Raw genomic sequence first — 27,945 nt, forward strand, 5'->3', positions numbered from 1 at the left:
TGCTATTAGTATGATTATTTTTAAAAATATATATAAAAGGAAAAAGGGGGAAAAACACACGAGGAAAACAGATAACGATGCTCAGTTAGCATCTCCAAAAGAATCACATTAGTTTTAAATTTTACCTTTTTAAATAATCGTTCCATTTTGGTTGAGAGAGTGCATGTCATGGATCAAGAACATTTATATTTTAAATTGCTAATATCTAACTTCTAAGTTCAGAAGAAATGCTCATTTCAGTTTATGCTCCCCCATGCGGGTTAAAACCGACGTGTATTTGCTGCCCTCTTCCGGTCATTAGAAGAAGACTTCAAAGGTTCAATGCTTGGAGAAATATCCTTAATTCTGTAATATCTTTAATTCTGTAAAATCTGAGTGAATATTGCATATTTTGGTGAATGCAAAATATCCCCCTAGAATTCATGTTGGTTTATTTTTATTTCTAGATAAAATTATTAAATTTTGCCCCACTTTGAAATCATGGAATCAAATCTGTTGAGTTCTTTTTCGATTTTATGGTTTTCGTAATGAGTATTACATTCTGGAACAATGTTATATATTTTAGAATGCAAGATAAATTATTAAATTACATAGTGACATCGTTTGTGTAACTCTATATAAGAACACCATATTCGGGTGCACAAGTCTCAAGAATTTCCTAATGATATCATTCCTTCGATAATTTATGATATTAGGCTTAAGGTGTGTATTTATTAAAACAAAATTAAAATATTAAAATCTTATCAATGAGATTATTAGGATTCATCCCGATCGGAGTTGTGGAAAAAGAAAATGTAAGTAATTCAAGAGGTCATTAATGTGCGCCTGACGTCATCAGCATGCGTCAGTCTAAATCGTAAACATTCCTGCTTCCTCAGACAAAACAACAGAGGTCCACTATCATGGATTTATGGCACATTTTCCTTTAAAATGCAATTAAATGTCAGATCACAGTATAGAGTGTTTTTGTGGATTTTTAAACTCGTTCTGCGAAGTAAAGTTTATTGTCGTTTCCGCTAGTTTCCGCTCGCTCCCGTTGTCCCGACTCCTGCACTGAAAACAGTTCCTGTGGTCCCTCGGTTGAGATGGTGCTTTCTTTGGTGAACCTCTGCGCCAGGGAGGTGGTGAGTGACCACAGCTTGTCACACTCCTGGTTGAAATGGGTGCCCAGGGAGCTGTACGGGCCGCTGCTGGAGGCCGCGTTCACCAGCTACAGACCGCTGGCGGTGGGTGAACTGGTGCAGCGGTGGCCGCAGCGCACCCTGCGAGTCGGGGGGCGAAGGAAACCGGGACAACCTGCGCCAAACCGCCTCTGCATTCAAGCGCTGCTCCTGGCTGTTGTTAGAGGACTGTCAACCCAAGGGTGAGAGATCATTGGCTTTATTTCCGGTGGTGTTTGGGTCACCATATGGGTAAATCTAGATACACTTCTGTCAAACGTGCGCGACATTCAACATCGCCTGCTCTTTCCCAGGTTTGCCCTGCAACTGCTGGATCTTTGTGGAATGCAAGGAGATGAAGGAGGTATGGAAGACTCCATGGGAGGCTGGTCCCTGACTGTAGCACTTTGCACCATGGTTGTCCAGGCCCGAGCCAGCTCACACAAGAGGCAGAAGAGAGAGGTGGGCGAGCGGGAGCGAAAACGGTTCTCGGCCCTGGAGAGAGAAAGCGATCTGAAAAGAGAGAGGGGCAAGTGGAAGAAGGAAGAACCGAGTGAGCGTCAAGCGGCAGAGAGAAAGGAGCCGAGGGGGGAAGATGGAGAGAGTGTGGGATTGTGCTGCTTGCGTTCTGAGGAGGAGTTGGCCAAAGGTGTCAGGAGGAGGATGGAAATAGAGAGGAAGGCTGAGACCTCGGAGGCAGCTGTAGACGGCTCCAAAAAGGAGACAGCGGACAAGGACGTTAGCGACGACGTTTTGCTGCACGTGCGGGCCAATCTCTTTGTCAATGCTAGGTCTTGGGAGCGTGCTCGTGTGGCTCTGAGCACACAGGGGCCTCTTAAACTTCAGTGCAGGCACCTGCGTATAGAAGAGATTTCAGTGTCCAGCATCAGAACCCTGCTAGACCTGCTACCTGATCGGGGTCTGCTGGGCATCGATGTTCGCTACAGCAACCTGGGGGTGGCGGGCCTGGCCGAGCTGCTGCCTCTGCTGTCAGCTTTCCCCACCCTGAGCTCCCTCCGCCTGCAGTACTGCAACTTAGATTTTGGCAGAGACCGCTACGGTCAGGAGGAGGCACTGAGGAACTTGTCTGTGGGTCTGGCAAAGCTGGAGGGGCTGCAACGCCTCAGCCTCACTGCCCTGCGCCTGCCGGGACAGCTTCGTGTGCTGCTCAGGTAGGACCAGACCTTTGCTCGTAATTGCAGACCTCTTAACTTTCATTTCTTACAGAACTGACTCTTCCCGATGTTCTATTATCTACTCTAGTTCGCTTCCTCGGCCTTTAGAGATCCTGGAGCTGCCATATTTGAGCCTGAACCCAGCTGACTTGGCCTATCTGTCCTCCAGCCATCACGCCGCCTCCCTGCAGCAGCTGGATTTGAGCGAGAACCATCTGGATGTAACCACGCTGCCCTCCGTCCGCCGCCTGCTCTCCCAAGCGTCAGGCAGCCTGCAGCACCTCTCTCTGAGCGGCTGCGGCCTGACCGACAGCCTGCTGGGACTCTTGCTGCCCTCCTTGCAAGGCTGCTGGGCCCTGAAGAGCTTGGCTTTGGCTCTGAACCCTCTCTCTATGGATAGCCTCCTGGACCTGGTGAGGACGGCTGTGAGAATGCCCTCCCTGCATCGCTTGCTGTACCCCAACCCCCTGGAGGACTACCAGCCGGGCCTTCCCGACATGCCCTCCAGTGCTCAGCTCTTAGACTGGCCCCTGGACGAGTCCTTCCAGATCAGCATGACCAGCAGTCAGCTGACCCAGGTGCTGATGGAGAACGGGCGCTCTGACCTCTTCCTGACGTGTGACCTGCTCAATTATGACAAAGACTTGGTGAGCTAGACGATGGCTATGGGATTGTAATTCCTTTCCTCTTTACAAGCCAGACCTCTAAAACCAATCAGTCCGAGTTTAAATCTCCCTGGCGAGATCACAAAAGGGCGACTTCTTTATATCTGTTGCTTTCTTCAGTGTAAATTTGAATATTATCCATGTGATCCTGCTTAAAGACTCAGGTATCTGTGATCAACTAATACTTGTACATTGTGTAACACCAACACAAACCTGCCGTTAAATGCACTTGGCATTGTTTTTCTGCTTTTTCTTCACTCAAAACACCTGATTTTGCTGCAACAGATGTGTATTTTTGTATAACACGAGAAATAAAGCACTCAGACTTGGATATGGAAATATATCAGATTCTTTTCATCTGTTATTTCCAGTTGGTATGAAATGACCTGCTTGAAAGTTGACAAATGTACTATTTTTATTGTACAAACCCCCCCAAACATTTACAAAGTATTTTATGTTTCTTCTTCATGTGACATGTGGTATCAAATCAGCTGCTGGAACGATAAATGTTTAATTCTTGACCTTTGTTTTGTTCATTTTGGTCCTGCCCACCAGGGGGCGCTTGTCAAGAAGCAGTGCAAATGTTTCAGAGGGCTTCGTCTGCCATCCTCTCCAACTTCTCCACTTCTGCAGGACTGGGTGTAGTGAGACCTGCTGTGAAATACTGCAGTTCTATTGTCCCTGACTGGTGCGCCAGCGCCACCCCTGAGTACGGGTTCTGTTGCCCCGGGTCTCCAAACAGAGTCATGGCCGTCACCCTGTGAGGAGCGCAGAAGGTGCATGTCGCGTGAGCAGGAGAGATCCAACAAAAAGAAACAGGTCAGATTTGTCTTGTACCTGTCAGAAAGAAGCTTTTCAGTGATCACAGGCTGGGTGCTGCTTTCCAACAGGTCCCAGATGTGGAGGTTAGAGGCAGCGTCCAGTACACAGAAAACCGCAGGTCTGGTCGGAGACCACTGAACGGAGACCACAGGGTCTCCACTGCTCCACTCCGCCACAGGGTGCTCTTGTCTGACTGCGTGCAGCCTGACGCTGCCGTCCCCACATCCCACCTGGAAAACACCCATGCAACAGTAACAAAATCTAGACGTGATGGGATGGCGCTGTTAGCATTGCATAGCAGTTAGCATGTCTGTAGGTGGGGCTGTGATAGACTAGTGAAACCAGCCTCAGAACCCCTCCAGCCTGTGGTGAAACTTAAATAGTCCTGTGAATATTTGGTGAAACGCCCCCCCGCCCCAGCGCTCTCACCAAGAACAAGTGCTGCTGGAAGGGAGAAAAATGAATCTCGGTGACATCCACAGGTCGGACTCCCGCGTCCTGACACCTGTAAAACTTGGGCGTAGCCTTCAAACCGTGACTGGTGCCGTGATTCACCAGTCCCTAGACGGCAATCAAATTAATAAGCTGTCAGAAGATTATATTAAAAGATGAATTGGGCCAAAATGGCTTCTGGATATCGTCCCAGATGAAGGTCGAACTCACCATATTAGTGCCAGTAAAGAAATGATTGGAGTCCGTTGGCAGGAATTTTAAACGAAGCGTTTGGAGTCCAGTTGTCGCTGCGTCTCGTCTTGATCTGGGTGGGGGGGGGGGGGGGGTGGGGCGTCATAGAAGAGGTACAAGGTTACACAGTGGAACATGAGAGCGCCACACATTTGCGGCGCACATACATAACTGCAGGTTCCAATCATGCACTGAGGTGACACAAACATAAATCAGATCATACGACCCCCCCCTTCCCCCTAGAAGACCAGCTGTGTTCCACTGGGCCAGGGCGTGATGGGGTATTTTAAAGCTGGCACTGAAGGATGATCCATCCATTCATCAAGCTAACCTCTCAGCGGTGAGGACGGCGGAGCTGTGGAGTAATTTTACTCTCCCCCCTGGCCTGAGGCCTGGGGGAGAGAAGGACAACGTCGATGAGCGTGTGCTACGTTTGTGCAAATTGTGGCAACACTAAACCACATTACCCAGATCGGTCGGTGAGCCCGCCTCGTTGGCTTTCGGGAGCTCCAGCACCACCTAGAGGACACGGAGAGAAACACCAGATACACACCGGTTTTTTATGTCTGGATCATGAGCCAAGATTGGCCACTAGGTGGCGTTTTCCTGCAATAAATATAGTTAATTTTTTTATTCTACACCGAACCTCAGCCATAGGATCAAGTATTTTCATTTCTGACACACTGTTTGCTTTATTAAGAGCTTCATTTTCCTTCTCCTGCTGAGTTTGCAGTTCTACATGTTTTGCAACCCGAGGATCCACCTGTCACTTTCACCGGTTCCTCCCCCCGTCAAAGCTCAGATGTTGCTACTCACAGTGTTGCCTTACCTACCCAGAAATTTAAAACTCCAGTTTCATCCAGAGAGGCCAGCTGAAACGACAGTCCTGACGACTCTGGGTAATCAAATGGAAAACAATGAAATGTAAAACCAGCGGCGAATGTCGAACGCAGCGTGTTTAAAAGCGATCCGGGGCCCCTCCTGTTGCATTCCGTACCTTCCTCAGATGCCAGTAGGGGGACCTCCGACCTCAGCTCCCCTGCTGCAGCGGAGGACACGGCTTCGACGGACACGACGGAGGAGAAATGTCCCCAGCGGGCCATGACCGCATCTGCGTGGACAAAAGGGAGGTTTCAGGCCTGCGTCAAGTCAATGTCGAAGTCAAAGTGAAGGCTTAAAGTACCGGTGGAGAAGGTGGGCTGCCGCAAAGTCCACTCCTCCTCCTCTATGGTGACGCGGTGGTGGTCACTGGCGTATTCCCTCAGGTCCCACAGCACCACAGAGCCCACTGAGGTGCCTGCAAACACCAAGGAGGCCTTTCCAGGGCTGAAGCAGCAGCACTGCACCTGCAGCCGGGACGTCTTTCAGTGCATCTGACTAAAGGTGATTTGTAAATATGGCATGAGTTCATGTTCACGGCCTTTCAGTTCACCTCAGATTGATACGTTAGGACTTTCTGAGGTCTGGAGGGCTCCCAGATGTTCCAGATGCAGATGAGGGTGCAGTCGTCGAGCAGCGTGTGGCTGAGCCCGGCCGCAGGGACGTGGACGCTCATCAGGGTGTTCCTCTGCACCTGGAGCTGGCTGATGCTGCGACCTGTGGCCCACAATCAGAAACGGTTTCACCTGGGAGTCAACGGAGACGACTGCTTCTGCGGGAACATCAGGCCGACCGGAAAGAAAAGGAATCTTGGTGTTGAGCCGCGAACTTCCATCGCTGAAAGACATGGTGTCTGCCGGGGAGCCGTGCTTCCTCGGGGATTCCCTCTCAGCCTGCTCTTCCTCCAGAAGGACCGCCATCACCTGTTGTCCCCGGAAAATCCACCAGCGTTAGAATGAGCTCCAGGCACTTCGGAATTCTTCCTCTAGAACGAGTTCAAACCTGCGAGGCCGAGCGCAGGAACGACGTCAGGCGCCGGGAGTCGACGTCGATTTGACTGAAGGTCAAAGCTTCCCAGGGCAGGTTGGGATCTGCCGGAAGAAGAACTCTGTCACTGAAGACACCAGGTTAGCTCGGAGTTCACAGAGGAAGAGCGGCTTTCCTACCACCGCAGGCTCCGGCGTGCTCTGGAGGATGCTGCGTCCACTTCTGGCTGACGTCTATCTCCTCCGTCTGGATGTCTCTGTCCACGTTGTCCTCGTTACACTGGACGTAAGCCTGAGGAGGGCGGTGCCGCGCGTTATTTACGCCCTTCCCACGCCACAAACCCACCTGAAAGGCTCACCTGTCTGGTGTTCGCAGTCCCAAAGCTTCTGATGTACATGTCGTACTCGTTAACAGGGGGCAGATCCAAAACGGAGAAGGTGACGGAGAAATCCAGATCGATGAGGCGAAGCAGCTCCGTACCGCGTTTCCTGGAGACATCGGAGGCTAAAGCGGCCATAAACGTGCACATAAACATAACAGGGAGGAGCCAACCTACTTCTGTTTTTCGGTAATTTTCTGGCTGACTTCCCGCTGTTTGGCAGCCATGAAGTCAATGAACCTCCCGCTGGGAGGGGCCGGAGTCTTTTCAGATGCTGTCGGCAGCAGCAGAGAAGCTGTGTTGGCTCAGAAGTGCTCTGGATGTTTGGGGAATAAAAGATAAGATTTACCTCTGGAGTGTTCCCGCACATCCTCTTCGCTCATCCGTCTGGACTGAGCGGATGTTACCCTCTTGTTTTCTTCATCCATCGCTCGCTGAATTGCCTCCATCTCCTTTTTCCACTGAGCCCCGGCCTCCTTCTCCTCTTCCTCCCGCACGTCCGGACGCCGGGGCTCCTCCTCGCCCCCCCCTTCGTGTTCACTCTCGTCCATCTCCTCGAAATCCTCCTCGTATTCCTTTTAAAAGGGGAAACCGCATCACTTATTACAGCAGCACAGGCAGCCGCTCTCGCGTTAGCGCCTCTAAAAGGGGCGACAATGAAGACGTGCGGGAAAAGAAAGGAGCATTACCTCAAAGTCCTCTTCGTATTCCTGCGCATCAGCATCACCCTGCAGACGTGACACAAATGCATGAATTCAAAAGACAGGAAATGACCAAACAGGGGTGAAAACCATGGAGGAGGAAGCAAGGATGGGTCCTACGGGCTCTCCTGTGTCTCCCACAGCTTCCGCCGCCCTGCTCCCATGGTCGGAGGTCTTAGCGGCCTCCTGGGACAACAGGACCGCAGCTCCGGACGCCTGTCTCCGGCTCTTCTCGGGCGCCGTTTTATCCGAGCTGCTTCTGCTTCCGTGACTACGTCCTTCCTCTTCCCCCCTCTCCCGGAGCCTCATCTCTCTGCGTCGGTCTCGTTCCGACCGCTCCCCGTCGCCGCGGTGACGCCTGACCTCGTCGCTAGCGCCCTCGCGACCCTCGGACGCCACGTCTCTGTCTCGCCGCCGCTTTTCATCCTGATGATCTCTCTCTTTCTGCCTCCTCTCCTTCTCCTCTCTGTGCCTCCTGTGGTCTCCTGGGGTGAAAGACGGGAATGTTTGTCCACACAGGAGGTAGAACAGGACAGATGAAAGCACACTAAAGCAGTACCTTTTTCCTCCTTCCCTTCTGACAGCCTCTCTCGTCTCTCTCTCTCATTCTTCCTTTCTTTATATTCGTCTGCGTGTCGCTCTCTGTCTCGGTGCCTCTCTCTTCTGTCTCTTTCGTGCTTTTTAAAGTCGCCTTCTCCGCTTTCCTCGTGTCTCCTTCTCTCGCTTTCGGTCCTGTGGTGTCTCCTCCTTTCTTTGTCCTTCTCCTCTTTCGTTGCATCCCTCTCTCTCTCCTTGTCTCTGTGTCTTTCCTTTTCCTTTGCTCGCTCGTGCTCCTGCTTCCTGTCTCTTCTCTCCTTGGAATGAAAACGGTGCTTGTCCACTTCTACGACGCTGTCTCGCTCTCTTCTGTCCCTCTCGTCTCTTTTCTCTCTATCACTTCTTCTGTCTCGTCTCTCTCTGGAGTCGTAACTGTCACCTTCTGGAAACCCTTCCTGCTCCCTTTTACCCTTCTCTCCTCTCCTCTCCCTTTCACCTCTCCTATCCCGTGACTCCTCTTTTCTTCTTTCTGTGTGTCGTTCATCTTCATCCCTCCTCTCCCTGGTGCTCTCCCTCTGTTTGTCTCTCTCTTTTCGGGATTCCTTCTCAGTTTCTCTGCGGCGTCTCTCTGTAGATTCCCCTCCTCGATGTCTTCTTTCATCACCGTTGCCTTCCTTTAAAAAGCAGACATCTAGGTTTATATTCTTAATGTTACGTTTTCACTGCTGTGACATGAATATCATTGCAAGGTGCTCTGTAGGAACCACGAAGTCCAAAGTTGATGCAATTAGAGAAATGATTCGCTTTTTACTTGGATACAAATCTTACTTTCAGGTATCTGCTCAGGTCTGCTGGTTTCCACGTGTCTTCTTTGGTTAATTTCTAAACGAAATGGAGGTTTTGTACACTAAGTGATCACACATATGGGATTTTAAGTCATCAAAGTACGTCTAGGCAGGACAGCGTTCATTTAAGGTGGTCTGACAAGTATCGCGGCGGACATAGTTAAACGGTCTTATTACGTATCTTGTGCCTGCCAAAATTCCATACATTTTATTTAACAATAAATGACTTACTTTGCCGCTGTACATGATGTGATTTGTGTTCAATTAATTTCGAAAAATGAGCTCAGATTGTTGCACTAATGCCGCCATGGCAGTGGATCATTATGGCGCATGCGCAGTCGGGTGAAACCAAGAAGCCCGCGTCACTTTGGCTTGACAACAGGTTTATTAATCGAACGCAGATCAATAGCTTGATCAACATAAAGTTGCTATGGCAACGATTGACTTTACTCCTAAAGGTTCATAATGATAATACTAAAAGAAAACCCTCTTTGAGTATTAAGTAAGTTCACTTTATCGACATTTTCAGCTTGAGATTGTGAATCATTGTTTCTGTGAACGTCACGCAGGCGCGATGCCCGACTTTAAAATCTTTAAAAGTCTAACTAATGAAATTTGAACCGCTGAAACAGAAAAAGCCTGTGTTTTTGTGTTTATTTTCAAACATTTTTATTTTTTAATTAAAAAAAACGCTTTGAAAAAGATAAGCAATTTTTACACTGGCAGTTTCGCATCATTCCATATATAATAATATAACTGAAAGCCACCCTCATCACTATATTCTGGGATAGATGGATGAGAATTTCCTATTTCATGCAGTTGGTTGCATGTGCCACATTGCACCTTCAGATGGCACCAGCTTGTCGTTATCTCAGAGTTCAAGTCAAGTCGGTATGTTCAAATAACAACTAAACAAGAAAAAGGTAAATACTTGCATTCATCTTCCAGCAATGGTTCATCATGAAAATAACTTTTTCCATTCCCACAAGTATGGTAAATGATTTAATAACCTAATAAGCGTGTGGATTTTCAATTCATATTATAGTTTTATATGTGTATTTATTGCAGAACTAACAAATAAACTGACTTTAATTTTAGATATTTAACATATATAACATGACGTGGTTATCAATCATCCCATATCACTTTATAAAACTTGAACAAGATATCTAATTTATCTCTTTACTGAGGGGCAACAGAATTATCGGCAGGTTGTTTTACTGGAGAAGCGGATGCGGCCTGACGGACGTGAAACCCCGCCCACGTTTAGCCACGCCCCTGCGGCGCCGCTCCATTATGTCATTCAGCACCCGCATTTACCAGCGTGACCCACCAGATGGCGCTGGTTCACATTTAAACTCCGCTCCGAACCGATCTGGGAGCGCGCTGCGAACACGCTCTGCGTACGTTTTTGGACCTGCTCATTTCAAACCAGCGCGGAGACGGAGCGACTTCTGCCGCCTCGAGTGACTAAAGCCAGGAGGAAAACATGTCTCCACAGGCTTGTGTTTGCTCTGGACATTAAACCGGTGAACGCTGAGGATTTCCCAGAGTGCGATGGGCCGGTGTGCAGGTGAGCCAGCCAGAGAACAGGGTCCCTCGAGGAGACGCTTCGGTCCCTGCGCACCTGGGAACCGTGTCAGCGAGCCGGATCAGCGTTGCAACAGTTTGAAGCCCGATCACAGACATGTCTAGAGACAGCATGACCGGCGTGCGAGGAGCCCATTCACGCAATGCGAGCACCAAGGAGAAGGGACACGCCGCTCCGAGCAGCGCGAAGCCCAACTTTCCCCATCCCTCAGCGGGTGGCACCAGCGGCGACACCCCGCTGTCTTGCACCAGCGAGCTGACCCAGACCTGGATCCAGCTGGCCAAAACCTTTGTGCTGATCTTCCCCATTTACGCGCTGGGTTATTTCGAGTTCAGCTTCAGCTGGCTCTTAATCGGACTTGCCATCTTTTTCTGGTGGAGGAGACACACCGGGGGCAAACGCAGCCGAGTGAGCAGAGCTTTTGCCTTCTTTGAGCAAGCGGAGAGAAGTGTCACCCAGAGCCTGAGCACCTCCGATTTACCTCCATGGGTGAGACCCCCCCCCCCCCCCACCCACCCACTAGAGATAGGCTGCACTCTTTAAAAAGCATGTTGTGATCAATATTTTTGAGCTTCCAGGAAAAGTCCATCAGCTGACCAGAGGAGAGAGCTGTAAAGCTGTGATGGAGCAGCTGTCCCCCCCCCCCACCCCCCCAGCACTGTGACATTAGATTGAGTCTAAATACAGCAGGGTACAATGGTAAACCAGATACCACGCGAGTCCTGTTATTTTGGGATTCAGACGACTGTCTTGCTTTATCTCAGCCTTTCACTGCAACACTTCATTATTAGATAACCCAGCGGGGGTCCTAAATGCCCCCCCACCCCACAGAACCAGTAAATATCTGCCAGGAGTCCCCCCTCTCTCTCGCATGCTTTGCTTTTAGACGCGTCCTCAAGCTTCTTTACTTTACTGTTGCTATAAACAGTTCTGAAAGGACTCAAGGCCGGGATGGGGGGGGGGGGGGGGGTAATAAAAACGGGGCAGGGTCTGCGCAGGGGAAAACTTCCCGGGTCAGAAATGATTCAAAGAGACGTTTTTATTAGCTTTTGTTCTGGAAAAGGCGGACTTTTATCTAAGCGACTGTCAGCTCCTTCTGCTGGTGGCAGGGCCTGATGTGGGTGCACGGGGACGCGGGGAGGGCTGGGTGCCGCTCCCCCCCCCCCCAACTTCTGCTGCTGAAGTGCCTTCCTCTTTGTTCCAGGGCTGTTGCCAAGATGTTTGAACGCAATGAGTGACTGCAGCCGCTCACAGTAAAAGCATTTCGCTCTGAATACGTTCACGCTTTTATTCGTCTGTCACGTCTCAGCAGTGGTCTGAAGGATGCCGCAGGGGTTAGCCTAGCCTAGCATAGCCTAGCCTAGCATAGCTGCTTCAAGGAGGTGGCAGGTTTGATTCCAGGAGTTTTCATGAGACCCTAACTTGCCCCCCTTCCCCCCAGTGTGTGTCCAGTGATGGACGGGTGACCTGGCTGAAGTGGATCCCCACATCATGTCCAGTTGTTCCTGGGGGAGACTTTAGAGTCTGGGAATAAGTGGTGGTCAGAAGATGGATGGATGGAAGTGAGGAAACCGTTTCACCCCGTTTCTGAGCACTTTAACCATCAACAGCAGGAGCTGCTCCATATCCCTGCAGGGTTTTTCCTCCCTTAATATTGACATAAGACTCAGCTCAGAAGGATATGAAAGGACCCCCAGACCCCACATCTGTCTCTTTGCTGTCAGCAGCAGTCAGTCAGCTCATCCATCAGCCAAAAAAAGGGGGACAGTTTCCATTAAATGTGGATTTGGAGGCCGGACGTCATGTTGCAGAGCTCTGGGAGAATTTCCTCTATTAATTCCCAAAATCCTTGTGTTTTTTTCCCCCTTTTCTCGCATATAAACTTACATTTCTGTTTAAGAGTGAACAAAATGTGCCTGCGAGCCATCAGATTTGACTAGAATCATTTTCCCGTCTGTGATCCTCTAAAAGCCCATTTGAACTCCATCTCCCCGTCTCGTCTTCAATATTCCGATTGCTTTTTTTTGGCATCGGCAGTTATTCCAAACTTTGACACAAATGCTGGACGAGGCCTTTTAGCGCTGCCTCTATTAGCAAACGGAAACTGTCGTGTCCCACCGACGCTCCGGCCGGATGAGTCACTCCATCCCGGCCACGAGTGCATAAACAGGCTGTTCATCTGGGCTTTGCTCAGGTGCTGGGGGGGGGTGGGGGCCCTGGCGCAGCCCTTTAGTGGAAGGCATCGACTTGATTTCAGACACGTTCTGTCTCCTAATGTTAAATCAATGCCTGGTTTAATTTGGCCCTTCGGTTTCCTCACCGTGAGGAAGCCATCCTCGGACAAATAGCACAAATCCCTGACAAATACGGGAATTCCCCGGACAGGCGGCCTCCATCTGATTGATTTCGTGTGGGCAGGTTCTCTGGTGTCATTTTTAATGTGAGCCTTGTTTGGCCTCCATCCTCAGCTTTACTGTCCCCGTGGGAAGGTGGACGTTGGCTCTTCCTTACAGGACACCAGGACACGGCTTTACTTCACAATTCCCGGGCGATGTATTAGCAGCATGTTAGCGTCCGGAAAAATTGTGTCTGACCGCCAGAATTCTTGATTTCCGTCCCCGCATCACCTCCCGACGACGTTTGCTCCTCTCTTGTTTTCCCTTCTCCCAGGTCCACTTCCCGGACGTGGAGCGAGTGGAGTGGCTGAACAAGGTAAGGTCGTCCCAGCTCTTCCGGTTGGTTCTGGCTCCCAGCGGAGCCGGGAAGCTTCTAAATCCTCGGCTGGATCCTCGTTTCAGACGGTCGGACAGATGTGGCCCTACATCTGTCAGTTTGTGGAGAAGCTCCTCCACGAGGCGCTGGAGCCGGCCGTGAAGGCGTCCGACCCCCACCTCAGCACCTTCTGCTTCAGCAAGATCGACATCGGAGACAAAGTGAGTGGGGGGGGGGGGGGGGGGGGGGCGGCAGCTGGACGCACACGTGCGCGTCGCCGACACATGCGCTCTGGTCATAAATAGCTTCCACGTGCGGGTCAAGATGGAGAGGGGTCAGATTGGTGGTACCGTTTGGGACGGGGGGGTGTGGGGGCCGGACTGACTGTGATGTGCGCCTGTGTTGCGGTGTAGCCCCTGAGGGTCAACGGGGTCAAGGTTTACACGGAGAACGTGGACAAGAGACAGATCATCATGGATCTGCACATCAGGTGAGCCTCATTGGGATTATTCATTATTCGAGGGGAAGCTTGTAATAACTGCGTTATAACATAACAAAATGTGCATTTCCTCTCAACGATGTCACTTCCTGCTGTAAATTGATGGCCGGGTCCCGTTTCGCTCCGAGAATGGGCTTTTAGAGGCTCCAGTTACACCCGATACGGCGCCTCCTCCGATGTGTTTCTGTGACTTTTCCCCAACACGTGAAATCAGTGCTGCCGGGGCTCCGGAATGGCGACGCTAAACCGGAATTAGTGCTTCAGTGAAGCTTATTTCAGCGGCTCTCTGAGGACGTCCGTCTGGATTCAGAAGGACAGGCGTCAGAGCTGCTCGCTGCCGCGGCACAAACACTGAAACGTTGTGTTTATGGTGCTTTTATGGCACCAGAGAGCGGCAAAGGGAGCCATTTTGTCTCGCGTTAGCGGCCGCTGCCATTGTGCTCGCAGCCCCACGAGCTAAAACTGCCAAAAAGGCTGTGAGGCGACCCTGAATCAGAGCAAATTCAGGGCGTTGCTGATTGAGATGACGGCCAGCAATGGTACAATCCCCCTTCCATGAGCTCTGTCAGCGCAGGTGGAACCTTTCACTCCTTCCATCCAGCATATTTGGTCTTTTGCTTTGTCTCCCAGCTTCGTCGGCAACACCGAGATTGAAATCGACATCAAACGCTACTACTGCAAAGCCGGGATCAAGAGCATCCAGGTAAGACGCGCTCCTGTTTCCTGTTTCCAGAATAATTCCGGCCCACGTGCTTCATCGTGCCACCAGATTCCCTCGGTTTGCAGAGCTGCTGCTAAACGAGGCTGCTTGTGCTGCATGAAAGTCCGTTTGTGACGTAAATCTGGATTAAATGTTCCTCTTAAGAGGCAGATTATGAAGAGGACGACCGTTTAAAGACTCCCGGAGGAGTGAAGCATGCAGTGATGGGGTGCATACGATTAAAAAGTGTAAATAGAAATTAATTAGCAAGGGTCACGTGGCAGCTAATTTAGCGCCGTCTCCATCGTTAGCGCCTTCCTCGGCTCCCTCTACGTTATTATTGCGTTGCGCGCCTGTTGTTCTTGCGCGTCCTTGACCCCCTTTTTGCTTTGCTGCAGTGGAGGAAAATAAATTGGCACGTCTCCATGGCAACGGAATGCCGTCGGGTTTGTCCCTGCGAGACATTTGCTGCCTGCCGCCCTCATTACGTAACACTGTCAGACCCGCTCATGAGCCCTGCTCAGTGTCAAACGTTGACACGTTGATCCGCGGCTCAGCCGACTTTATTGGACCGTCTTCGTCCTTTACAGCCCGTTTTATCGCTCCTCTTCGCACCCACGGAAACCATCGCGGAACCATTAAACCTGCGGAGGAATTCCATTTCCTCACCAATCAACTGCATTAATAAGATGTCACCCAATAAAATCAACAACTGCACCCGCCTAGCCGCTAGCTTAGCGTAGCACAAAGCAGACCGTGATGTGTCTGAATGTAACGGGATCAATAATTAGGCATTTACTCGTGTTACTACAGTCGTAAATGTCGTTTTTCTACTTTATTCTTTGTGACATTTGCTGAAACGCCAAATAGATCCCCGAAAATTTGGCGGGAACCTCGCTTTTCAGGCCCCAGCTGAAGTCCGTCCTCCCGGTGCGGATCGGAGCAGCTGCGCGGCGTCGGCGCGACGCACGCGAAGCGCCTCCGACGCCATAATCCGCCATAAACTGTCACAACAAGCGGCGGAGGAGGCGGAGGGAGACGCGGGGCAGGTGTGAAAAGACGGCGTGATTGAGTTTCAGACCCGTCACGCGCCGCATCTCGCCGCTCCCCTCTTGACTGATGGCCGCCGCGAGCCCATTTAGCCCGGCCGGTGTGTCAGCCTGTCCCTCCTTTGTTCCCGTAGATGCACGGCGTGCTGAGGGTGGTGATGGAGCCGCTGCTGGGGGATCTGCCTCTGGTCGGAGCGCTGTCGGTCTTCTTCCTCAAGAAGCCCGTAAGTTCAACTTAGTGACACCAGTTAATTTAATTTACCCGGACTTACAGGATCTAATTACACATGGGGGGGGGGGTTATTAGACTGGGATCTGTGTGTGGAAACTCCAAACAAGGACTCCATTACATTTCCATTACAGCGGCTGAATGCTTTGGATGGCCGACGCTCTTTTCTTTTTTTTCACTCTCCGACATCTTTATTGATATTTTCCCCACAAAACGCAGGATTCCTGATGCCCGTGCACGCACGCACGTCCTCTATTGATTCACTGATCGATCGTCGGGGGCGGGGGGGGTTGGGGGTTGCGCAAATGAAGTGACCCCTGCCTCAAAAATGCAAGTGGGTTTTAAACGTGCTGCGGTTTTAACTGGGAAGTCCAGGTCCTCCATCGGGACACGTCCCAGAGGAGAGGCGGTCGCCCCCCCCCCCCACCAGACCAATGGGCCACGCCGCTGATGGAATCTGTTGCGGCCTTGCTGACGGTCACTCCACAACGCTTCCGCTCATTAGTGGCGCCGAAAGGGCAGCATCACCTCCGGGAAGCAGGGGCGGAATCAGAATCCCGCTCCGGCTTCGTCTCCTCCTCCAACACGGTGATTTTCCTGCTTCCGCGCTTTCATCGTTGCGAGTTCTCCAGCTCCAGCTGCTGAGGAGCTTGACCGATTTCTACCAAATGGGAAAAACCCAGCGGAACCGTAGCGGAGCTTTAAATAGCTGCAGATCAAGCAAGTCCTACTTTTGGAGATTTCCCGGGAAGCGGCGCTCTGCGGGAGCTCAAGGTGGTTCGAAATCTGCAGGAGGCAGCAGCCCCGCTCCGTAAATCGGGTCCCACGTGGACCGAACAGACCGAACAGCGAAGCATTCCGCCGCCAATCTTCCATCAGGAGAAATAAAGTCCTGGAATTATGAATCCCCCGATCCTGGTACTCATCTGCATTCCTTGAGGCCACCGTACAAGGTCGGCTCCCGACTGCCAAATGAATTTCCACACCATAAGAGGTTCTGGCCCCCAGCGCTTGTGCACCGGCGTGAAGAGGTTCACACAGCTCAGACGATCAATGTTCACACAATTAGAGCAGCCAGCCAGCTTATTTGTCAAAAGGAAAAACCATCTTACATCGGGGGGGGGGGGGGGGGGCTAGATCCAGTCCTGGGGGGTGCAGCCAGGCCGGGTTTTCTGTCCTACTGTGCAGGGACCCGTCGTTAGCGCTCCTGGTAGGACAGAAAACCCAGTTTGCCCTCAAGGACTGGAAATGGGCGTCCCTGTTCTACATCATATGACTGAATATTATCCACCATTCGTCCCTAATTTGTGTTTTGGACTGTCCCAGGTTAGCCGTTCCGGTCGCTACCTCCGTTCTTCACATTAACAGCGAGTTAGCACAATCTTGCTAGCTTAAAATCCCCCAGAAGACAAATTGAGTTGCATAGATTGAACCCATTTTTACTCCAAGATATCCTGTAAATGTGCCAGTGCTCCTGCCAATAACCCCCCCCCCCAACACACACACACACACACACACACACACACACACACACACACTCACACACACAATCATTCCTGACTGGGGTTAAGCTGCAGTTAGCAGGTGAATGATGGCTGGATGATAAATCTCGTGATGCACTTGCTATAAAACGAGGGTCTTCAGGGATCACGTCTACAACCTGCCCCCCGCTGTAACCCCCCCCCCAGCGCTCCTGCCTCCCCTGCAGTCTGCTGTGTGTGATGCAGTGTTACTGACCTGAATCAGGAAAATGAAACACTCGCCACGGGGGCAGAGTGCGGTCCAACGCCGCCTCTCCTCCGGGCCGAGCCGGCGCCGGAACAGTCTGTGGGTGACAGCCCTGAGCTGCTGCCCGTTTTAATCAGATTGGAGCCATTTTGCAGGCGTAAAAGTAGCCAAAGTAGCTGATTTAGCTCATCTGCGTAGGGCTCAAACGCGCTAAAACCCACCCAGAGACGGCTGTTGTTTAATATTTCAGCTTCCTTCTATTCCCAAACCGGGAAGAAGCTAAATAAATCACAAATTCCTGTAAATAATAGATATGACAACAATATAGGAGATAGGGGCGCCAGAAAAGTGTTTGACTAAAACACTAAACTTTTGATTTATTGTGCTAGACGCTGCGTAGGACATTAATCAGGAGGGGGGGTGAAGCCCAACGCTGCGGCAGACAATAAAGTTGAAGGTTTGAATCCACTGAATCCACTTGTAGACTCACTTCCTGTGTGTTCTCCCTGTGTTTAGCTCCTGGATGTGAACTGGACCGGCCTCACTAATATCCTCGACATTCCTGGACTCAGGTAGTTAAACCTCTCCGTAGCGTTGTGATCCATTGATCCCATTTTCTGCCCAATCTTGTTGTTATGACAACCGTCGTTCTGTTTGTTTTTATGACAGGGTCATATATGATGAAAGGAAAATAGGACTTAAATGGTACCAGACGAGTTGATCGGTAGTTTCTTACTGTATTGGGCCTAATTGAGCAGAGAGTGAAAGAACAGTTAGGCGTTGCTAGGCGACCACGGCGCTCAGTCATGATGACGACTGAGGGGATCACACACGTGCTCAGGAGTCGCCGCTGCTCCGCGGGGCGGTTGTGCAATGCGGTGCATGTGGGGCACGTGTGTGTGTGTGTGTGTGGGGGGGGGGACAGACAGCATCAGCTGCTGGCTGTTTGTTGTCACTGTTGCGTTGCTGTGTTGTTGTTTACGACATGCAGCCGCACCAGCAGCTCTGTGAGGGCAAAAAGGACTCAATACTGAAATGAACAACGCTCATTTAGCCCCCTCCCCCCACCCCCCACCCCCCCACCACACACAAGCTTGATTATTTACCCCCGTGGGCCCGGTGAAGTATGAATGGTGCAGGAGACGCATCGGTTCTTTCTTGATCTTAAGCCATCCTGCTAATGTGATGTTTGCTAATTAGCGTGATGGCGACTACCTGTCAATCACCAGAGACAGCCTGCCCTCGCCTTGAATTAGCCTCTGTGCTGTCCATGTTTATTTATAGCTGCTCAGGATAATGCTAGGCTCATCTAATGCATGTTTCAGGTTAGCGTGTTAGCATAGCAACATATGATCTCGAGGATCTTCCCAGATAGGGATTACTAGTGTTAGCCAGTGTCTAGCTTACATTAGCATGACTGGGACATGAATCTGTCTTTATTGCACATTTAAACATAATCTGGGGTGTAAACGTGTTCAGAGATGTGGTCTAAAGAGTGGAAATGGAGCGTGTTAGCACTTGCTTCTCTTAGATAATAGACTGTCCTTGCGTGTCCTCGGAAATGCTGGATTTTACTGTTATGACTGCATAAAAGGCGGCGTGTGGAGATGTTCCCTTGTTTATGCCAGGGGAGCCACTAAAACGCAGCAATAAAGCCCCCGCTACTGCAGGGCTCCCATCACACCCCCGATGTGGCTCTGCGCCGCCCCGACCCTCCGCAGGCGGCTACCGTCTCCACAAACGGGCTCGGCCTCAAACGCCACTTTGCTTCCTTGGAGTTTGCCTTCAAAATTGATTTTCAGTTGTAATTAGTGGTGGTGTGGCGCCGACCTGCTGTTTCAAATGTCAAATAGCTTCTGGGCAGCTGTGTATTTGCCCCATCTGTGGGGTAAAATATTCTTATCCTGAGGGCTCAGGTGATTCACCAACCTCCAAGTAGCTCTTCTCAATCTAGATGCCAAATGTTTCATTTTCATTATCCATGTTTCAACATTCTTCTTTTTTATGCAAACTGCCTGCATCAATAACAAATACGATCATTTTTTACGACGCGTGTGTCAACAGGCTATTTAAGGGTTTTATAATTAAGCTTATGCAAACAATAGCAATTATGCAAAACAATAGCCGTTAACCTGCTCAACTCCTCCTGTGACGTCACAGATGTATTTTTTACAGTGTGTAATAACCTCAGCATGCAAATCACCGCGTTTTTGTGTGCACGGTGAAATATTTACATGTGTACCGGAGAGAGGGTCCCCCTCCGGAGATGCTAATATGTTGCTAATGCTGTTAGCTTTATAAAAAGGTCATTTTTAATTGTAGTGCTCATTTTTTTATCAGGCGATTACAACTTTTTTCACTTGCGGATGCGGGCTGAAAAGTCTTTTTTTTTTCTTCCTCTGGCACCGTTGTCCCCCCCCCCCACATGCTTTAAACGGTAACGTCGGACCCCCGATTCCTTAAATCCCGTCTTTTTCCTTCGCTAGCGTCAGAAACATTAACTAAACTGAGATTAGAGGAGAATATTTATAACCCAAGGGCCCCCTCGCTTTAATAATTCAGTGCTTCATTCCCCCCCCCCCCCCACAGCGGCTTCTCCGACAGCCTCATCCAAGACCTCATCAACAGCTACCTGGTTCTGCCCAACCGCGTCACCGTCCCGCTGGTCGGCGATGTCCAACTGGCCCAGCTGCGCTTCCCGATGCCGAAGGTGGGAAAATTGTGAACGTGGAGCGAATGAATTCACGCATTTGTTCATCTCTGGGTTGGAAATTCATGCCTCGACCCCGGCAGGTCCGGGTGACACGTTTTCTGCTTCGAGAGCGCGTATCCATGGCAACGGCTGACACGCCAAGAGATTTTAATGCTGTGCTTCCCATTTTTATTCATTTGGATGTATTAAAACCCATGAACTGACTCATCGGCTCTGCAGGGGGTCCTGAGGATCCACTTCCTGGAGGCTCTAGACCTGGAGGGGAAGGATCAGTTCCTGGGGGGGCTCATAAAGGGGAAGTCCGACCCGTACGGCGTGCTGCAGATCGGTAACCAGCTGTTCCAGAGCAAGACGGTCAAGGAGAGCCTCCACCCGAAGTGGAACGAAGTCTACGAGGTGAGGGGGTGACCCCCCCTTCCCCCCCCCAGCAGTGCAGCAGGAACATTCGGATTTGATGGTAATCTTCTTCTGTGGTTTCAGGCGCTGGTGTACGAGCACTCGGGGCAACATCTCGAGATCGAGCTGTTTGACGAGGACCCGGACAAGGACGACTTTCTGGGGAGGTGAGCTTCTCCTCAACCTAACCCCCCCCCCAGCAGGGCAAAAGCGTCCAAGCTCAGAAACAAAGTGTTGCCTTAAAGGCTGTAATAACCCCCCCCCCCCCCCCCCCCGATCAATAGGCTGATCATATTTATCGGTGTGATCTCTTCAGTTGCTTTCTGTCGTTTGTCGCCGCAGCCTGATGATCGATTTGACGGAGCTGCACAAAGAGCAGAAGGTGGACGAGGTACGTCAAATCACGCCGCTTTTAATGCTAAGCTAAGCTAGCTGGGATGGGTTAGCTCCTAACTGGCCACTTCCCCTTCAACGCTGCAGTGGTTCGATCTGGAGGAAACGTCCACGGGGAAGCTCCACCTGAAGCTGGAGTGGCTCTCTCTGCTGTCCACGCCCGAGAAGCTGGAGCAGGTACGCCCTTTTATTCCGCCCGCCGCCGCGCCACGCTAAAAATGCTCTTCCTCCGTGCCGTCCAATCAGGTGCTGCGAAGCGTGCGCGCGGACAGAAGCCTGGCCAATGACGGCCTGTCGTCAGCCCTGCTGGTGGTCTACCTGGACTCGGCCCAGAACCTGCCGGTAAGATGTTACGATGAAGCAGAACACCTCATCCCTTCTGATCCTCCATGACTCCATCTTTTATTCCCTCTCCTCTTCCTCTCCGCCTGAAGAGCGTCTTCACGGGCAGCCTAGGCTGCGGGAACTTAAGCCAGAGGAAAGCGTCAGGTCTGGTCTTTTGCGAGACCAATACCTCAGAGTATAGAAAGATATGCGTGAGTTTCCCTGCTGACGTTAGCGTTAGCCGTGTGGGAGTCGTGAAGCATGTGCTAGCTGCACGGTTTTATTAATAATAATAATAATAATAATAATAATCATCAACACAGGGCAAACTGGACCCAGTTAGGGTGCCTGGTGGTCACAAAAGCCGACTCTGGTCCAGGCTCACATTTAAAAGCAGGGTTGGGGTAGCTTTTATCACATTTATGCTTATCCAAGTAACAAAAGGCGATTTTCACTTTGGTTTTGTGCAATATACTATTCTATTTATCTGATTTGAAGGATTCTCTACGCAATAATTACAGATTTAGCGATTTTATTTCAGCTTTTGGACTATTTCTGAAAAGCAAAACATTGTAGCTGGCTAATCTTGCGTCCCGATTACCTGGTAAAGAAGAGACTTTGTTAGAAGCGGCTCCAATTTCTGGCCTAGATTTTCACCCGCGTCTCTATCAGCTCTCTTCCTGCCTTTCATTTATCCCCCCATCATTAATGATTCAATGCTTTTCTCTCATCCATGTTCACTCGCTCCCGTCCTACTAACGTTGGGTGTGATTTTTCTCTTTGTGGCATAAAGAGTAACCTGTCAGATTTCACCTATGACGGGTCGAAGCAAGTCTCGGTCTTTAAAGTCCTGAAGGTAACGTCGGGATTAGCGGAGCTAAAGAATCGGCTGCATGCGCGGGTCCCCTCCCAACGTGGTGTGACGAGCGGACGAGCTGATTGGTCCGCTCTGCATGCAGGTGGATGCATTCTCTGTTGGTTCCTCGGTGTTTTCAGTGCTCTGTGACTTCACACCGTCTCTAACCAGTGTGATTGTGCATGTAAAAGCCCGGTAACAACACTGAGAGTTGCAAGAGGATGAAAACCTGCTCTTCAGTCTTTAAAACCAAGCAAACCCCTTTTTATGTCGAATTCAAGGAGAAACGACCCCCTGTCTACGCACCAGCCCCCTGTGAGCTGGTTTATTGCAGTGGAAGTAATTTAGTGTTCAGCAACGCGCAGCACAGGTCGCGTTAGCCAAACAGGAATATCATTATGTCAACCGCGAGGGGAATATGTGGGGAAAGAATAGAACCACCCATTTATAGCGAGTATAGCGAGTAAAAACACAGCAGGCTGGAAGAGAAAAAGACCAGTTGTTTAGCATGCGATGCTAGCTGCAGTATACGTACAGGATATGCAGGCGTGTTGCTGTGTTTAGCATTAAAGCAGAGTTAGTTGACAAGCTCGGTAGCACCATTTAATGTTGGAGAATTCTGAGCTGGATACAGTGATTATCTTACACACAGTGTCAGGTGTCAGGCTGGTGCTTGTGAGCGTTGAGAAGCGTTTAAAAACGTATTGATGCGTAAACACGTGAAGAACAAACTCTCGGGCTGCGAGCACCTGACGTGTGCTTGGACCATGGAGGGATGGCGCTCCAGTGTTAGGGGAAAAAAAGAAGCCAGAAAAGTTCTAATGGCCCCCTTCTGTCCTAGATTTAGCATTAATTAGCTTTCACACATAATTCTGAGCTTAAATCTAATACTGGAGAGTTGAATCCCCCCCTCCCCCTCAGAGACAGGGTTGTTAGCATTTAGGCTAAAGACTTCTCCACCCCTGGCTCATGCAGCAGATATGCAGAGTCTTTATTATTCTGAATAAGCCTCCGCCGTTGAAACACAGTGTGCTAAAATTAGATGGCGGTCTCCTTGGTAGCCTCTCTGCCTGCAGCCCTGCTTGTCAAATGTGTGGCATCACTCTTTCTTCCCTCAAACTGTTCACTCCTTCACCGCTGCGTGCCTGACGGTCCAGATATTTGAGCCTGGGTGTGATTATCTTCTTTTGCCTCAGACATGGCTGAATCAGCTTTTATTTACTGTCTAACAGTCTGCAAAGAAGAGCAGCAGTGAGCCCAATCCTTTCGTGCAGCTGACCGTTGGACACAAGACTCTGGACAGTAAGGTGAGTTAGCATGAGTGCAGTGGAAGTTTTTAAGCTGAATCAGTGAATCCGGACAGGTAAACACTGAAAAAAGGAGGTTCTATTACCCAGAATTCCCCCAACCCTTTCCAGACTGTGCGTTAGCCAGCAACGGCTAGCTATAGCGCTCTAAATTCTAAACTAAACAACCAGCTCAGCAGAGAAGAAAAAAAAAAGAATTCCGTCCAATGATAACGCGCCGGTCTTTGATTTTAGGCTTTAATCTTTTGCTACGTATCCAAACGGGCGAAGTTCAAACACACTTGAGCGGCAGCAGAGCTAAAACTCGGACTTGGAGTCGGATTAAACTTCAGAAAAAACGCTTCTTTCTTAATTGTATATTCATAGAAAGGTTTCTGGTGGCCGGTAGACGATGACAGCTGTAAAAGTAATTATGGCTCTCAATCAGAAACTAAAGGGGAAGGACGATAAATGACATGTTAAACGGAAGAAGATGCCGCACCACGAGTATCTGGAAATTCATTTTTTTAGGCAGAACTTAAAGCACCAATGAGTCATTCAAGTTTTATATTCCCTGAAATCTTTTCTCCTCTCAAATCTGTTTATTGGAAATTTTAATTCATGTCCGTCAAGATCCGCTTCAAGAGCAAGGACCCGCTGTGGGAAGACTGTTTCTCCTTCCTGGTTCACAATCCCAGGAGGCAGGAACTGGAGGTGGAGGTAATCTTTTACAATTCGTCACCAGTTTCACCACAACGCTCAAAATTTGGGGGGGGGGATGCGGCCGACTTGACTGACGGCTCCGTTTGTCTGCCTGTTTCTGCAGGTGAAAGACGACAAGCACAAGTGCACCCTGGGAAATCTGACGGTGCCTCTCGGCATCCTGTTGGAAGAGGAGGACATGACACTGACTCAGGGCTTTCCCCTGAAGAACTCCGGACCCAGCTCCATCATTAAGCTGAAGATGGCCCTGAGAGTGAGTAATGGACCATTATCCCTAAACGGGGCTTCCTGTTAGCGACCACAGGTGTTCGGAACCCGCTGAGTCTGCTTAGAGGAGTCAAAGCTGCAGCGTCGGCAACGAGCTAAAATTCAGAACGACCTTAATGGTCGAGCAGGTGAGATTTAGTGACACCTGGAGGTGGACGTGTGAATTGCCCCCCCCCCCCCCACCCCCAAAAAATAGGATTCAAAAAGTCTGTGAAGTTTTTATCTCCTCCCAAAAGCAGCTAAAAATAATGGTAACCACCTCCGACGCATCCGTGATTTGCCATTTGCCTTCAAAATTGATTTTCAGAAATGAAATGAAAAAAAATCCATTTGAAACCCTGAAAACGAAAGGGGAGAAAGAGCAAGGCTGCAATTTCCTCCTGGAAATGTCAGCCCCCCCCCCCCCCCCACTTTGGCAGTGGAATTGAAGCGGATGGAATTTACCTTTCTGGAACACAAGGAATCAACCGGCTTCACGGGCGCTCCCCCCCCCCGACTCACGGTGGAGCTGAACCTCTGAAGCCTAATTTAAGGGGCTCTGCCGTGACATCACACCGATTCAATATTCTGATTTAGAATAACAATCTCTTCGCCTCTGCCATTAACCTCCCCCCCCCACCCCCCGCGCAGCTGCCAGAAAACCGCACTGACCTTTTAGAAACAGAACCCAACCTCCTCTATTGAATCATCGAGGGGGGAGACGGGTCAGTAGCGTTGAAGACGTACTAATTAATTATGACAAATGAAGAAGTGGTAAAAGAGGAAGTTCATGACCCCGGTTGCTAGCCTTGCTAGCATTAGCAAACAGAAAACGGCGTATTCGAGTGAGAAAGACGTCAAGAGAGACTCTTTTTGTCTTCTGCTGTTGCCGTAGATTCTCTCCCTGGAGAAGCAGGTGTCCTCCGACCAGCCGTCCTCCGTCCAGGTCAGAAAGTCCAGCTTGGCGCAGCCTCCCCCCACGGCCGCCGCCTCTCCCAGACGCTCGGTCTCAGACTCCCCTCTGCCCCCGCCCACGCCCACGCCGCCTACAGACCTCTCCGCCCCGACCCCCCCTCAAAAGGAGGCGAGCCGTACTCGGCCAGCCCCCGCCGCAGCACCTCCAGCCTCAGCAGCTACATGTCCAGCTCCCAGAAGCACCTGTCCCACAAGGAGTCCACGCCCAGCCTGGTCTCGGACATCTCTCTGCCCTTCGCCACGCTGGAGCTCCAGCAACGGCTGCGTCAGCTGCAGAAGTAAAAGCATGTTTTTATTACACTTTCAAAATAAAATATACTGTAATTACGTTGTCATAACCTCCAGTTCAGTTATTATATATGTTCTCTTAATGCACTTTCAGTGTCCTGCTTCTTGTATCTGCAGCTGCTACTGACAGGATGTTTCTGGAATATGTATCCGAATGAATGTTTAATCCCGTCCAGGTCGTCCGTCTGTATCCGCCTGATCCGGGTTTGTATAAATTCTGCCGCAGTCCGGGAGTGACAGTCCTGCTCTGCTCTGTTGACAGTGGGTCGGCTCCCGGCCAGTTCCCCCTGGGAGAGGTCCAGCTGACGGTTCGACACAGCCCCCAGAGGAACAAGCTCATAGTGGTGGTGCACGCCTGCAGGTCAGATCAGGAAAGCACCGTTTCACATTAAAACAATTATTGCCCCATTTTAAGGCTGTCAGAGACGCTACGGTGGCTGCCGAGGACCAAACTGCGTCCACAGATGTGTCCAGTGGCACCGAGCTGAGAACAATTGATTGAATTGGATGTTTATTTTACTTAAATCACATTGAGCCGAGTTTGATTGTTCCAGGCCACCGTAGAAAGGGGCGGAGCAACTTTAAAAAGTTTGCACTTTATTGTCAATCCCATCATCAAGTTTGGCTTTAAAGCCACAGGAAAGTTTAAAAAAGGCGTTTTTGTCTTCAGAAACCTGATCGCCTTCACCAAAGACGGCTCAGATCCCTTCATACGACTGTATCTGCTGCCCGACAAGAGCCGCACGGGCAAGAGAAAGACCACCACGGTGAAGAGGACGCTGAACCCCATTTACGATCAGACGTGAGTCCGCATCTGTTGGTCCCCCTCCCCCAGGTGCTAAAGGAGCGATTGTTCCGTAACAGAGCTTCTGATGCGCAGGTTTGAGTTCAGCGTCTCTGTGGTGGAGCTCCACCGGAGGATTCTGGACGTAGCGGTGAAAAACGGAGGGGGCCTCCTGTCCAAACACAAAGGGCTTCTGGGAAAGGTCCTGTCTGTACATTCTGTTTGAGCCTCAGAGCAGAACAGTCCAGAAACAAGTCCGTTGTACGTTGCAGGTGTTGGTGGATTTGAGCAGCGAGGACATATCGAAAGGATGGACTCAGTGGTAAACTTTGGATTTTAGCTCTTCTTCAGTTTTCAGTCTTCACCTGTTCTAGCGTTTCTCATGTTCTCCCACAGGTATGATCTAAGTGAGGATGGCTGTTCGTCTCAAGCTCTGAGGAGTCTTCAAGAGCCCCACTCACACAGTGAAAACGCCTCCTTGCTGTAATATATTGATTTACTTTATATATTGCATTTTTAGACCCCCCCCCCTCCCTCCCTGTTGTTTACAGCTTTGATTTCAGCATGCAGACTTTTTACAATCTTTATGTCAACTCTGTAATTACTGTAACTGTTTTGGAACACACGACCTGCCTTGTCCCCGTTTTCAGTGTAAATAAGGACTTGTTAATATAGCCAGGCATAGATGCAGCGTTTTCCATTGATTGTGATAAATTCCATTAAGCCACTTTATTTATTGCCACGTCATGCTTTAAACTAAAATGTGAGACAATTCTGTGAGAGGAAACTCTCACCAAAGGGTACAACGACAATAATATGCATAAGTAGCCTTCCTTCCTTTGACATGTTTTGTAATTTCATTGATTGTCTTGCTTTGATTAATGCTTGGTTCTAAACATCACTTGGTACATATGCAAAGAATGAAGCAGTTTATCTATTTTATGAGGACCTTTAGTTTTGAGCAGTTATCTTAGATACTGTGGGCATATGGGGCATTTTTAGGGCTATGATCAAGTGCTGTAAAGTCTGAACTGTATAAAGCATACTTGAATAAGAGAGTGATTATGAAAGATGATGAAAGTGAATGACAGGAGCAAAGATACGTTATTGGTATTTATGAGCAGAGCTAATGGATTTTAAGATGACACAGACTTGTCACGAGGCTTGTACATGTTTGTTATATATCCTGTGCCTTAAGAAGTATGTCATTTTGGCCTTCCTAATGTCTTTATTTTGATCCAATGCCTCATGGATTTTTGAAGAATAAAAGATCTCGCTTGTGAAAATATTGCTGGTGTGAATCCTCTTTTCAAGTGACAAAAATTAACCCCACTATAATTATTGAACGGCTAATGTTCCTCTCTTTTCCGTGCCCTTAAGACACTCATTTAATGCGACTGTGCCTAATTTCCCCAGATAAATCGTTAAAATTGAAGTCACATATCTCTGGGCACATTAGTCACTGTTAAACGATCCTTTCTACAAGAAATAGAAAACAGTCCTCTGGCGCCATCTGATGACGTAGCACAATAACTACAGCCCCTCGTCGGCATAATTTGACGCACGACGTCATGACGTAACCATTATCCGAATTTCCCCAGATAAATCGTTAAAATTGA

At 49.9% G+C, this 27,945-nt stretch overlaps 3 protein-coding genes across 3 annotated transcripts; 2 read left to right on the top strand and 1 right to left on the bottom strand.

Annotated features, from left to right (window-relative positions):
* Positions 1–814: 814 nt before the first annotated feature.
* Positions 815–3,341, top strand: si:ch73-174h16.4 (leucine-rich repeat-containing protein 14). The gene is made up of 3 exons (XM_057013222.1): positions 815–1,363; positions 1,475–2,332; positions 2,424–3,341. The coding sequence occupies exons 1-3, from the start codon at positions 1,086–1,088 to the stop codon at positions 2,989–2,991; spliced, it is 1,704 nt and encodes a 567-aa protein (XP_056869202.1). The 5' UTR covers positions 815–1,085; the 3' UTR covers positions 2,992–3,341.
* A 56-nt stretch (positions 3,342–3,397) lies between these two features.
* dync2i1 (dynein 2 intermediate chain 1) lies at positions 3,398–9,184 on the bottom strand. The gene is made up of 21 exons (XM_057013223.1): positions 9,066–9,184; positions 8,818–8,871; positions 8,012–8,663; positions 7,543–7,937; positions 7,441–7,479; positions 7,101–7,326; positions 6,929–7,025; positions 6,731–6,860; positions 6,552–6,663; positions 6,388–6,476; positions 6,179–6,308; positions 5,939–6,102; positions 5,690–5,852; positions 5,504–5,617; positions 5,340–5,401; positions 4,974–5,025; positions 4,838–4,898; positions 4,486–4,579; positions 4,252–4,383; positions 3,838–4,052; positions 3,398–3,758 (listed from the first exon to the last, which is right to left on the bottom strand). The coding sequence occupies exons 1-21, from the start codon at positions 9,078–9,080 to the stop codon at positions 3,587–3,589; spliced, it is 3,168 nt and encodes a 1,055-aa protein (XP_056869203.1). The 5' UTR covers positions 9,081–9,184; the 3' UTR covers positions 3,398–3,586.
* Positions 9,185–10,203: 1,019 nt separating this feature from the next.
* esyt2b (extended synaptotagmin-like protein 2b) lies at positions 10,204–27,614 on the top strand. Its single transcript, XM_057013350.1, is given in 24 exon segments — positions 10,204–10,914; positions 13,096–13,137; positions 13,224–13,358; positions 13,551–13,627; positions 14,267–14,339; positions 15,520–15,609; positions 17,859–17,914; positions 19,932–20,052; positions 20,275–20,451; positions 20,536–20,618; positions 20,794–20,842; positions 20,932–21,021; positions 21,091–21,186; positions 21,962–22,024; positions 23,257–23,331; positions 23,944–24,030; positions 24,137–24,286; positions 25,175–25,370; positions 25,373–25,532; positions 25,805–25,903; positions 26,213–26,344; positions 26,423–26,528; positions 26,599–26,648; positions 26,723–27,614. Coding segments are annotated over 24 exon segments (2,691 nt in total). The 5' UTR covers positions 10,204–10,521; the 3' UTR covers positions 26,814–27,614.
* The last annotated feature ends 331 nt before the right edge of the window (positions 27,615–27,945 follow it).

The sequence above is a fragment of the Takifugu flavidus genome, chromosome 17 (assembly GCF_003711565.1).
Source record: "Takifugu flavidus isolate HTHZ2018 chromosome 17, ASM371156v2, whole genome shotgun sequence".
Lineage (NCBI taxonomy): Eukaryota > Metazoa > Chordata > Actinopteri > Tetraodontiformes > Tetraodontidae > Takifugu > Takifugu flavidus.